Source organism: Malaclemys terrapin, chromosome 4, assembly GCF_027887155.1.
Source record: "Malaclemys terrapin pileata isolate rMalTer1 chromosome 4, rMalTer1.hap1, whole genome shotgun sequence".
In the NCBI taxonomy this organism is placed as follows: Eukaryota; Metazoa; Chordata; order Testudines; family Emydidae; genus Malaclemys; species Malaclemys terrapin.
Genome location: NC_071508.1, coordinates 93225806 through 93238640, shown reverse-complemented (window position 1 = coordinate 93238640; position 12835 = coordinate 93225806). Strand labels below are relative to the sequence as shown.

The window sequence follows — 12835 nt, the reverse complement described above, 5'->3', positions numbered from 1 at the left end:
AAGGTAAAAGCACACAGAAGATCAGATTTCATGATCCATGACTCATTTTTCATAGCCGTGAATTTGGTAGGGTCTTAAGTATGAAGCATAGACAGGGTCCGTGTGGGTAAGGCTTCAAGGCACAGAGAATGAGCTTGCTCCCTGTAGTTAAGAGGCAGATGGCACTGGTCTCCTGCAAAGTATTGACACAACACTGTATGCAATAAAAACCAACCTTCCCCCTGTTAGTTCAGGATCATTCGTTGTTGACATTTCCTTGAGTTTTAGCACACTTGCTGTGCACATGACAGATGAGGTGCTTTGTAATGAATCACTCCATGAGCTCATTCATACTTCACTGTTACTTCCAGTCACATCCCTCCACGATCTCTGCATGTCTTAATCATTATTGGAAGATGGGGCAGTCTTATGGGAAATAGCAAAGCCAAGCACTGACCCCATGGAGCCCATAAGTTGCTGCACTGTGTGTTGTGCAGAGTGTGTTTAAAACCCCCTCCCACATTCTAACTCAAGCAGGTCCAACAAGGGGCAGATTGCAGTCAGTGAATGAGCCTGCCTCCCATGCTTGGAAGAAAGGCGCTCAGATTATGACCTTTCAGCAGGAACCCTCTTCCTCTCTCAGATTCAGCTTTTCAGCAGCCTCCATCTTCCAGTTTGTTTCTTCCCCGCTTACTCCCCAACCCTTCTGCTGGATTCTGTCCCTCCCCCACCCTGAGAGTGGTTGTGAGGCCCCAAGATTTTGATTGGAATGGTTAAAATGACTGTGGTTTTATAAACTAAGATCCTGGGGACAGGGACATCTTCCTTTGTGCCTTGGCCAGCACAGACCACTCAGCCAGCATTTAAATACTATCTGAGCTACCAGGAATGAGGCCAGCTTGATGCCAGAGCAACACACTGTTACCATGAGAGGATCTAAGTGTGAGATGGGCATCTCACCCTGTGCTGAGAGGGCTACAAAGGCTGCATTCTTAAGGAGCTGCTGCTGAGTCGTGACTGATGAGACTAGCTTGCTTCTTGTGTCACTACCAGCCCTTCTTACCCAGAGGAGCTGTCACCAGGACTGGCTTTTGAGGGTGGAGGGAAGAAACTCAGGTGACTGGCAGCTCTTGGGAGTTTCCTCACCTAAAACTCATCTACTATCAGTTGAGTTGAAGTTAAAGAAGTGAATTGGACTGGGACTGAGGAAGGGATAAGTAGCAATGCCAACAAAAATTGGTCTGGGGGACAGAGGGCAGAAAAAGGGTGCGAGGGGGTGCTTCACTCACTCCTAGTCTGGCACCTCCTCCTGGCCACGCTGGGGATTAGATCAGGTCAACATCCATTCCGATGGTCACATGCCATCCTCCATCTCTCTCTGGATCTGCAGCTCCTCTCTCACTACACAAGCCACTGCAGCCTCTTTGTGACTCAGCCCTGCAGTCAGGTCACCCTATGTGTTTTTCCATTTCAGGGTATATCAAAGTCTTTCCTTCTGCTGTCCTAGGCAGTCTTCTCATTCATTGCCTCAGGTGCCACTCCTTCAGTAGCTGGTAGGAGAACCCGGCCCTGCTCTCTACTCCAGGTTCCAGTTCAGGGACCCTCAACCCAGCAGTTCTGGGCTTCACTTTGTCAGCCCTCACTGCTCCTTTCCTGGGATGCTTCCTGTTACTCTTGGTTTCCGTGAGAATACCAGCACCAAACCTGCCTCTCTCTTCCCAAGAAGTGACTACCCTTTCCCACCAGCAGTCCCTGTCTAATGCCAGCTTCCTGGCTTTATAGGCCCCATCTATTCCTGCATAGCTGAACCTGCTTGCAATCAATTCTCTGCTCCCTGGCTTTTCTTCCTCCAGGTGCAGCCTATGGAGTTAATAGGCCTACATGGCCACCTTAACCCCCTTTCTGTGTGGTGTGGACACTCCCTCACAAGGGCATATAGCTCCAATCTGAGGGCGGCTATCCAGTAGAACAATCCCATTACCCGCAGAAGGCCTCAGGCTTCTTGCCACCAGTGAAATTATGAACACAGACTTCAGTCACTCTCAAATAAGACCATTTTATTTAAACAAACATTAGACATGGTGAACAGTGGACGAAAGCAGCTCTGAGTACAGTTCTTTCCTGGGACAAAGCAACCCCATTGTCCGTTCAGAGCTACTGAAGGGGAATGCCTGCTCTCTCCACAGCACTCACTCTGCACTGGGGAACCAGGGAAGTTCAGCACTTCCAATGAGCTCCTGCAGGAGCTTTCAGCCCTCCTCAGGCTCAGTGGGTGTTCTCCTTATCAGCCCTGTCTCAGGGTTTGTTCTTACATTATGGAAATGCACAAAGACCCAACCTGCAAACAGAATTAGTTATACAGAAGAGCTGTCCTACACAGCTAGGAAAGAAATGCAGTGATATATCTGCAAAAAGAAGAACAGGAGTACTTGTGGCACATTAGAGACTAACAAATTTATTAGAGCATAAGCTTTCGTGGACTGCAGCCCACTTCTTCGGATGCATATAGAATGGAACATATATTGAGGAGATATATATACACACATACAGAGAGCATAAACAGGTGGGAGTTGTACTCCTGTTCTTCTTTTTGCGGATACAGACTAACACGGCTGTTACTCTGAAACCAGTGATATATCTATGACTGAAAGCGATATTCGACTGACAGTGCCCTGCCCATGGTTGCAAAATAACCCAGGACACCTCTCTTCAGTTCTAATTACTGGCTCTGCATGACTGGATCCAGCTGAACTCAGTGACATTTCAGAAGGGCCACACCCAGTTTGCACAAAAGGGAACAATTGCAGCCATGGTCAGCTTTAATACAGGGCTGCAGCCAATGGAGACTACAAGTCTCCACATGCAATGCTCCATCTTGATCCAAGTGACCTGGCTGCACTGCATGCTTGGGCCTCTACTCTTAGTGGACTGCACCTCTGTGTTAAAGATGAAGGTGGCTGTCATCTGAGTGGCATTTGGACTATGGGTCACATTCTGGCCACCCGTGTGAAATGCTATGGTTTTTATAATCAGAGTAGGCAAGGGGTGTGTGTGTGTGTGTGTGTGTGTGTGTGTGTGTGTGTAAAACCAACACCCCAAATATATCCCCTGGCCTGACATTATTTCAGTGTCCAAAGGGATGATTGACTGGCAGGTGCAGCGCACCCCCTGACTCTCCAAAGCATTGCATGACAGGCCTGTGATGTTCTCTACCCTGTAAACTACCCTGAAATGTCTCTGTGGACATTTTTTTTAGAAATGGAGATAAGCTCAGTAATAAGAAGGGTGAGTAATTGCACTGGGAAACTGACCTTGCTCTCAGGGTCATAGGGAACAGACTCACAGACAAAGTGGGCTGCTTCGCTGGGCGGGCCTGGAGCAGACAGAGTGCGTGTCTTCCTATGGCAGGATCTTTAAGGGTTTCCTTTGCTTCTGACCTCAGTGGATCAAGCTGGAACTCCTGAGAACAGAAAGGAGAGCCCTGGGCCCTCAATTCTCAGTCTGCAGCCTCAAGGTTTGAACAATACAAGGGGAACACGATTCTTTCCTGTTCTGCCATACAGCACCTAAACTGATAGTTTTATTTGAACAAGAGGAACTGTCCATCCTGTCCCCCCACTACTTTCTCCTGAATTTTGAAACTGAGGGACAAAAACATTTTAAAAAGCGCGCTCACTTGAGTTTTCATCGTGAGCCAAATCCTACAAGTGTGATAGTGGAATAACTTTTCTTTCTTTCCCTTCCTTTCCCTTTCCCCTCTTTCCTCCCTTCCCTTTACTCTTTCCTTCCTTCATCTCCTTCCCCTCTCTCCTTCCTTCTTGGCTTCACTCTGCATCTCTCTCTTCCTTTCATTACATGCTTTTCCTTCTCTCCCTCAACACCACTGCACTTCCCTGTTGCATTATAAATCTCTCACTATCCCAGCGTTGCCTTTGTGCCTGATGTCCAGAGGTGCTGAGGCCCAGCGGTCCCACTCCTCACCACCTCTGAACATCAGGCACAAAGGTGTCTCAAGGTGGGCACCCAAAAGGAGTGATCACTTCTGAGCATGTGGCTGTAGCACAGTAACCCTCTGTACCATGGAGCCCTCTTTAGGGAATGTTTTGCTTCAAGGATGACTGCAGCTTGTAGTGTGATTTCCCTCAGACAGCCACTGGTCTCTTTCCAGGGTATGCCTCATGGGTAAGCCCTTTCCCACATGGTAAGGTATCTTTACAAACCCAAGAGCACTGCTCTATCACATCTTGATGACATTGTTCCCCCCTCCCCTCCTTTAGTGATCAGAGAGATTTAGAGGGGAAGCATCTAAGTCCTACTTTTTAAAACTGACCAGCCCCTGTCAGACAACATGGTAGTCTCCCTTAAACACCCCCTCCCTCTTCTCAACCAAGACTTTAGAATGGCCAAACTAGAGCCAGCATTCCAGAATCCATCTTAAGGTTTACACCAGAGTTAGATTATGCTAGGATAGGATTTTGGAAGTTTTAGTTAGGTTTCAGAAATGAAACTGGTCAAACTGGGCATAGTGAACCTGCTTGTTCTTTAGGACCAAGTCTGGGTGTATTAAAGGCTCCCATTGATCTGGGACACCACAGGCACGTCTACCAGATGCTTAAAGCTAGAGGACCATTTGGTAACCAGGTGCAATTGAAGTCCATTTCATGTCTCCCAGACCTGTGACCATAACCCAGCAAGTGCCAGGACTCCAAGCCTCAACAGCTCACAGCATCCTCCTCGCTGATGCCATAGGTGCAGTCACATGGCTCTCCAAGAAGGTGTGGGATCAGCACTGGCATGAGGTGATTTTCCAAACCAGATTCAGACAAAGCAGAAGAACTTCTTCCAACGGCACTTGGAGAGGGTTTTGATCCCTTTGGCTGTCATCTTCTTTTCCTGCCGGGCTTTGTGCTCCACTGCACTGACAATGGCTGTGTCAAAGACTTCTTTCAGGTTCTTTTGGGTCAGTGCTGAGCACTCCATGTAGGACTGTGCCTGGATTTTCTCCGCCAGGCCTTCAGCCTGAAGCTTGGGCACAGGCCTCCCATGGTAGCGGTCCAGGTTGATGAGGACATTGACGTCATCCCGCAGGTCAGCCTGCGTCCCCACCAGGAGCACTGGTGCCTGGGGGTTGTGAATCCGTATCTCAGGGATCCATTTCTCAGTAATGTTTTGAAAGGAGCTGGGGTTCACCACACTGAAGCAGACAAGGAAGACATCAGTATCAGGGTAACAAAGTGATCGGAGGCAATCAAAGTCCTCCTGCAGGAGAAAAATGAGAGAGAAGATCATCGGACTGAACTCCAACAGTGTGATACTGGAGTGACTCCTTCACAGGATGAATATGCTAACAGCATCTCAGAGTCAGGGCACCATGTCCTCTTCATGCCACTTCCAAGTCCCTGAAACTCAGCCCTCCAGAATGACAAGAGTCCTTGTCACATTCTGTTTCATTAGTGTCATTACTGTATGTGTCCTTCTTTCCCAGCTGTATACTGCCCTCCCCACAAACCCCGCTAATAGCACCTGTTCCACAGACTAGTTAGAACCAAAACTTCTGGTTCTCTTTTGACTGGTCTCACCTGTCCAGCTGTGTCCCAGAGCTGGATCCGAACCGGGGCTCCATCCACCAGAACCTGCACTGCAACACAGAGAGAGAGAGGATGAGTACACAGACTTGCTGCCTTTGAGGCAGATAGACAGATGCACACACACACACACACACACACCTCTCTCCAATTCTGTTTTGTGTCCCTGGGGAGCTCTTTGAATTAATGCCCTGACTCAGTGTTAAAGTGACTCTCAGTTTTATTGCATGTGTCCACCCTGTCTGGCTATCTACCCAGCCCTCACTAAAACACCCAAACCCTGTCCTAGCAAGCACTTTGGGAAACCTGCACCGGCTTTCCTGGAGACAGTCTCTTTGGTTGCTTCGACACCTTGAGGGAATCTTTCCAGGGCATTACTACACAAAGACCTTTGCTTGGGCTGGCCTTTTAGTCAAACAGTGTCCTAGCAATAATTTGACAATCTTCTCCCACATCCCCAAAAGATCAGTTAGGGATACATAGCATCTTGCACTTCAGGGACTAACTCCTAGTTTTTTGCACTCTGTGACTACTTGGGGTATGTCTATAGTGCAATTAGACACCCATGGATGGCCAGTACCAGCTGACTCAGAGCTTGGGCTGTGGGCCTGTTTAATTGTGTTGTAGACTTTTGTGCTCGGGCTTCAATCCGAGTTCTCGGACTCTCCCACCCCACAGAGTTCTAAAGACTGGGCTCCAGCCCAAGCCTGAAGGTCTAGACTGCAATTAAACAGCCCCGCAGCCTGAATCCTGTGAGCCCGAGTTGGCTAGTGTAGACGTATCCTCAGATCACCCTCCCTGGGACTGGCCAGGACCCCACCTCCTCATCCAGGGCAGAGATTTGGCATTTCAAGAAAAACCTTCTCAGAGATGCTCTCTTAGTATTGTTCCAGCTGTGGAAAGCCAAGAACATAAAAAACTATTTTAAAGCAAAGGTGCTTAAAGGAAAAGGAATGTGATTTAGTTCCTCTGGAAGGCTCTTTCTGGGCCTATCTGCACTCTGAGGCCTTGCCACCACTAGCAAACTCCAATGGGCTCAGGTGTCTTTACCACTGCGTTGCCTACTCTACAGTTGCCACCATTTCTACCACCAGTGGTGAATTATATATGCAATTTTTGCACCCACATTATTCCATAATTGCAGGAAGCCTTAACATGGTGTCATCAGCCCCAGCTGTCTCTGAGTCAGGCCCTGTTTCCCGCCCATGGAAATTCAGAGCCAAGTTGTTAGACCTCTGAGCATTTCAGACTCCACAGAGAATGGCTGGAGGAAAGGGTAGGGGCTGGGAATTGCATTAAAGTCTTGACAGAATGTGAAAATAGCACGGGTCTGCTGAAGGGAGGGAGACATCCTGTGCTAAGGTGACAATGGTGAGCACTTTACACCAACTAGAAGTATTTCTGATGTGTCATTGGCTCTGGTGGGATGGGGAGGGGAAGGGGTTTTGTTATTTTAAAGAAGCAAACTGAATCTTGTCTTATTCTTCAAGTTATTAGCTGGTGAGTGAAGTGGCAGAAACAACTGACCTCAGTGTCAGTGGGGTCATAAAAGCCCTTGGGGAGAAGAATGATTCTGCTTACTGACAGAAAATTGAAGGAGAGAGAGAGGATGAACTGAAATTAAGAAACCCGCACGCAAAGAAGGAGGGAGGGAGGCACACAGAGTGCGCTGCCTCTCCTGCCAGCATATGTGAAAGCCATTGCTTCCTTGTGGCTGGAAAACAGTTGAGCAGTGTTGTTACCATATCTTAGCCCCAGGGGAGGAAGAGTAACCTGTTCCAGATCAAAAGAATTGCTGGGAATCTGAGCCCCGGTCTATGCTTAAAATTTAGATCAACCTAGCTACATAGGTGCTGACTCCAGGGGTGCTCCGGGACTGGATCCAAATTAGATCCCGTTTGGATCCAAATCCAGTTCCAAACCCACACTTGCCCAAAGCCCGGGGGGATCTGGGTTTCCCTTTCAGGCCCATTATAAAGATGGGCCTAAACTGTGCAGTTTGGATCCAGAGAGGAACTTCCTTAAAGTTCAGGGGTGTTCTGAGGAATGATTTTGCTTCTAGCCAATCTGTACTCATAAATGGGAAGGGCGGGAATTCCTCCACTTTTGCTATGGCCTATAGCTGGCTGGCTCTTCCAGGTAGGCAGAAGAGGTGACTACTGAAGTTAGCAGCAATATGGTGAAGGCCTGGTTTTCAAAGGTGATGAGCACCTGCCGTTCCCTTTGACTTCAATGAGAGCTGTGGATGCTCAGGCCACCAGTGACTGCTCAGCATGGGACTGACTGTGGGCTGAGGACAGCCATGTCCAAATTGCAGAGGGCAGCAAGATCCCTTGAGCTAGTGCTGCCTCCTCCTTTCTGGATCATTCCCTAGCGATGGGCCCCTTCAGAAGATGCTGATACAGAAAAACAATAACACATAATCATTATGAATGATGGTAAGCCCCTGTCCTTCTCCACAACACTGAACATGGTAGTGTTGTGGGAGCAGAATGAGAACAGACAATTACCCGGGTGGTATTTCCTCAGAGACTCAAGGGAATGTTGGCTCCTCAGACCCTTTTCTAAAATTCCCCTGCACCCTGGAATAGCAGAATGTTGTTTGACTCTTTCCAGTAGCTCTCTGGGGAAAGCTAATAGGGCTCAGTGCAGACCAGCAGTTCTCCCATACCTCTTCACAATGATGACTGAACTAGAGGGGCATCTGAACAAAAAAACGCACCCCTCAGCCTTGGAGGTATGTGAAACCCAGATCTGGATCCCAACTGAGCACGTCTTTAGTTTTGAGCTGACCTGCAAAAGAATCACAATTGGTCTGGTGCCCTTTTGTGTTTCTTTACAATGGATAAAGGAGACCTCAAATGTTTTTTAAAGGTTTTGTTTCTGCTTGTTTTCTATGTTAGAAGTTAGAGTTTTTGAAGCTCAGCCATTGAGAGGGGAATGGATTTTTAGTCAGACTCCTTAAACTCTTCATTTTTTGTTAATAACTATTCACTGCCAACGCCAATGAGCATTTTAGACAGAGGACATCATACTTAAGAAGTCAACGTCCCTTCCCCCATCAGTTAAGGGTCTGGAGAGCTTACAGTACACATTTCTGGTATTTCTAAAGGTAAAAACAAGCAGAATTCTTTTTTTTTTTTTTAAACCCTTTCAGCCCATATTTAGCCATTATAAAGTAGCAAAAAAGGCACAAGCCCAATTTAAAAAAGAAATCTTTTGCAGATTACTGTTTAACATGTCTGAGCCCTGTCTCCACTAAGACTTGCACCACTGATGAAAAAGCAAGCAATATAGACAAGGTGGTAAGATTTTCCGAAGTGCCTAAGGGTATGTCTACATGACAGAGACTAAACTGGCATAGCCCCATAGTGTAGACACAACCTACAATTGAAGAGGGTTTTACACTGGTGTAGCAACACCACCTCCCTAAACAATGGCAGCTCTATACAAGGAAGCATTCTTCCGTCTACAGTGGGGGTTGGGTTGGCATAGCTACATCGGTCGGTGGTGTGGATTTTACACACCCTCACCAATGTAGCTATAGCTATGTTGACCTACCTTTGAATGCACACCAGGCCGAAGTGACTTAGGAGCCCCAATATCAAAAGTGAACTAGTTACTCAGGAGCCTAAGCCTTATTCAGAGTCACTGGGAGTTAGGCTCCTTAATGCCATTGTCCCTTTTGAAAATGGGATTTAGGCACTTTTGAAAATGTTACCCAAGATCTATTACAAAAGGAAGGAAACTTTCTTAGTCCCGTAACACAGACAGGCTGGGCTTGTAGCTGGAGACCTGAATGTGTGAAGCTACAGCATTAGGAAAGTGACAGCACAAAGTCCAGGAGAAGACAAGAGTTAGTGGGGTGTTAACGTATCACCAGAATGTTATTTACTCTCTGTTGCTCCAGGAGCCAGATAGCAGCACTATCTCCAGACAGCAAACACCCATATCTTTTAATATGCAAAGCAAACCTTTAGCAGACAGTGTTTACTTATGTGCTCGTTAATTATGTTAATTATGCTGTTTTTTCATTGGGGGATAAACCCCAGGTTCCAGTCTCCTTTCCCCAGAGCCAGGGCAAGAAATCAGAGGAGATTGATTTCCACACAGCTGTCTCTTGCCCTGTATCTCTGCCCTAACCGGCTACACAACCAGAGCAATACAATTCAAAGCTTTCCACAAAGATGGATGTCTCCCTCTCCCTGTATCTGTCATCACAACAGGGACAGAACCAGGCCATGAATTTCCGAGCGTTTCCACAGAGCTGTCTTTCCCCCAGTATTTTAATCTTAAATAGGTACATAACCAGGGCAATAAAACCCTTAGAAACCCATACGGTCACCTCTCTCCCTGCATCCCAATCCTAACCAGTGACACACACACACAGCAAGAACACCAGTGAAGGTACATCTACACCAGTGGTGTACACAGTGGGGATACACAGGGGTCTTCCAGGGGTACAACAACTCATCTAGATCTTTGCCTAGTTTTACAGCAGGCTACATAAAAAGCACTAGCGAAGTCAGTGCAATCTAAAATTTCATACAGCCAATGACTTGTTTATACTGCTCTATATACTATACACTGAAATGTAAGTACAATATTTATAGTCCAGTTGATTTATACTTATATGGTAAAATGAGAAAGTGAGCAATTTTTCAGTAATTGCGCTGTGACACTTTTGTATTTTTATGTCTGATTTTGTAAGCAAGTAGTTTTTAAGTGAGGTGAAACTTGGGGTACGCCAGACAAATCAGACCCCTGAAAGGGGTACAGTCGTCTGGAAAGGTTGAGAGCCACTGATCTACACAGCAAGTCTCAAAAGTCAGGTCTACAGTCTCAGGTTTGCAGGTTTCATGCTGCCATGCTAAAACCAGTTGTGTAGACATTTGGGCTGGAAAGATTCTGAATCCCACCCCCACTCTGTAGGCTTCAGAGCCCGTGTTGCAACATCTACACAGCTGGGGCAGCTGATTTTAACACAGTAATAAGCCTGAGCTTGTAGACTCTGACACTGAGATTCTCTGCTGTGAGCTGTGTAGTCGTACCCTGAGAGTGCCACACAGCTGTCCCTTTCCCTGGATATCTATTCTGATCAGGGTTACAATCTTTGGGACAGAGTCTTGTCTAATGATATGTCCATGAAGCCCTCAGATACTACAGTGATGGGAGGCAGTATAAAACCTTTCCATAGAAAGATCAAGGATGAAATCCTGACCCTATTGAAGTCAATGGGAGTTTTGCCACTGACTTCAGAGAGTTCAGGATTTCACCCAGAGTTTAGCACAGTTATGGGTAATACGTTCATCAATAATTACCCCTCTGAGAGTTCCATACAGCTCTACCCACCACCCCTTTTTCCTGAGGAGAGATGCAGGCAAGGCAATGAACCCCTAGCTAAGTCTCTTTGCAATGTTTCAGGCCTGAAGGAACAGACTCAAGCAGAAAAAAACTTCTTTTTCTACAGTTTTGCACAGGCTCTAGCCAAGAACGAGAGTTGCCTCCCTCATTGTGCGTGAGAGGCAAAACCGGTTTCCCTTTACAGCCTCCTGTGCAAAGCTTACGCTCAAGCTTTGTCTACACATGGGAAGCTTTAAAAAAAAAAAGTCCAATCGGTTCAGCTCCTGCAGTGGTTAACTGTGGGAACTGATGGCTGCTGCTGAGGTTTTAAGCACTATGTTGACTCTATTGGCTTCCAACAGGGATAGATGACATGGTGCTTAAAATGTTGATTGTAGCTGGTAGCCCCTCTATACTAGGACTCCCACCATTGCTACCACTGGAGTGGTGGAACTGCACGCTTTGGAAAGATGTGTCTGAAAAACCCTAGTGTTGACAAGGACATTGTGACAGTAGAAAAAAAGGAAGAAAGTCAACCCCAGAAGGCAATAGCACGCTGCTGTCAGGCAGGATTCCCCAATAGGCAGTTAACTTCCATTCCCCCTTACCTGAGAAGGTGTCCAGGGCGGTGGGCTGGTACTCATCAGGGTATCCATTTGTTGTGTAGCTAATGATCAGGCTGGTCTTGCCCACAGCCCCGTCACCTACCAGGACACATTTGATGCCCAGCTGTGGGCCACTGCCCCTCGGGGTGCTGTTTCTTCGCAGGGCGGGTGAATAATCCAGCAGCTCCTGGGGAGGCATGTCTTGAACAGGAAAAAGGGGAGCAGCTCTGCTCCCCCTTCTAAAAAGTTTGGTGAATGGGGGTGGGGGAAGCTGCAAATCTCTGTTTAAAACAAAAACAAAACCAGCAAAAAAATAAAAAAGCCTCCAGCGGCAGCCCCAGGAAAGTGTCAGTGGGTAAAGCAAGGCAGGAAATGAGTGTGGCTCAGCCACTATAGCCCACACACGGTAGCAGCTCCTTTGCCTCTGGAACTACATCCCTTGGAATGTCTTGGAGCTGGCAAGGCATCAGCTGCAGTGAGCTCTGTGCACTGGTCCGTGGGTCCCACCTTCTCTCCGTCTTGCTAAGCTACTATTGCTTAACTTAGTTCTACACCTGTAGTGGTTTTAAAAAAAGCCTGGTTTGCATAGTCCAACCTCCTGTCCTTGTAACCTGACTCTGCTTCACGGGCGTCAGCAAACTCAATCCACCAGCCTCCTTGCTTGCCCTCGACATTTTCTCTTTTGCTTACAGTTTCAGTGACTTCAGTGCTGGTGAAAGGTGGTGGCCCGACAGCCCTACAGGGTGAAGTCCTCTACGCTCAGAACAGGTACAGCAAAAGCAGTGGCAATGCAAGTTTTCCACATTGCCTTCCCAAGGTGCCTTTACCCTGTTCTGAAGGGGAACGAGAGGGGATTTCAGTCTCCAGTCCAAGAATCTTTCCTTATGTTCAAGTAAGGATGCCTATTAGTACAAAATGCAGTGGAGCTTTGTGATGTGGACACCTGTTCATTAGGAAATGAATGGAGACCAACAAACGCATATTAAGGCTTGCCTACACGTACAGTGCTGCAGAGGCGCGGCTGCACCACTGTAGTGCTTTAGTGAAGTCGCTCCTAGGCCAATGAGAGAGCTTCTCCCGTTGGTGTAGTTAATCCACCTCCATGAGAGGCGGTAGCTATGTCAATGGGAGAAACTCTCCCTTCGCCATTGTGCTGTCTACACGGGGGTTAGGTCGGTATAAGTGCGTCATCCCCCTGAGTGACGTAGTTCTATCGATGTAAGTTTATAGAGTAGACCTGGCCTCACAAAGGCCACTGAAGAGCCATCAGATGGCACTGACTTTCAATCACTACCAATCTGACCTGGATTCCAGACAGCATCC

The 12835-nt window shown here is 47.4% G+C and overlaps 1 protein-coding gene across 1 annotated transcript; it reads right to left on the bottom strand.

Moving 5' to 3' along the window:
• Positions 1-2015: 2015 nt before the first annotated feature.
• RHOV (ras homolog family member V) lies at positions 2016-12020 on the bottom strand. The gene is made up of 3 exons (XM_054028634.1): positions 11516-12020; positions 5559-5617; positions 2016-5238 (listed from the first exon to the last, which is right to left on the bottom strand). The coding sequence occupies exons 1-3, from the start codon at positions 11709-11711 to the stop codon at positions 4798-4800; spliced, it is 696 nt and encodes a 231-aa protein (XP_053884609.1). The 5' UTR covers positions 11712-12020; the 3' UTR covers positions 2016-4797.
• Between the last annotated feature and the right edge of the window lie 815 nt (positions 12021-12835).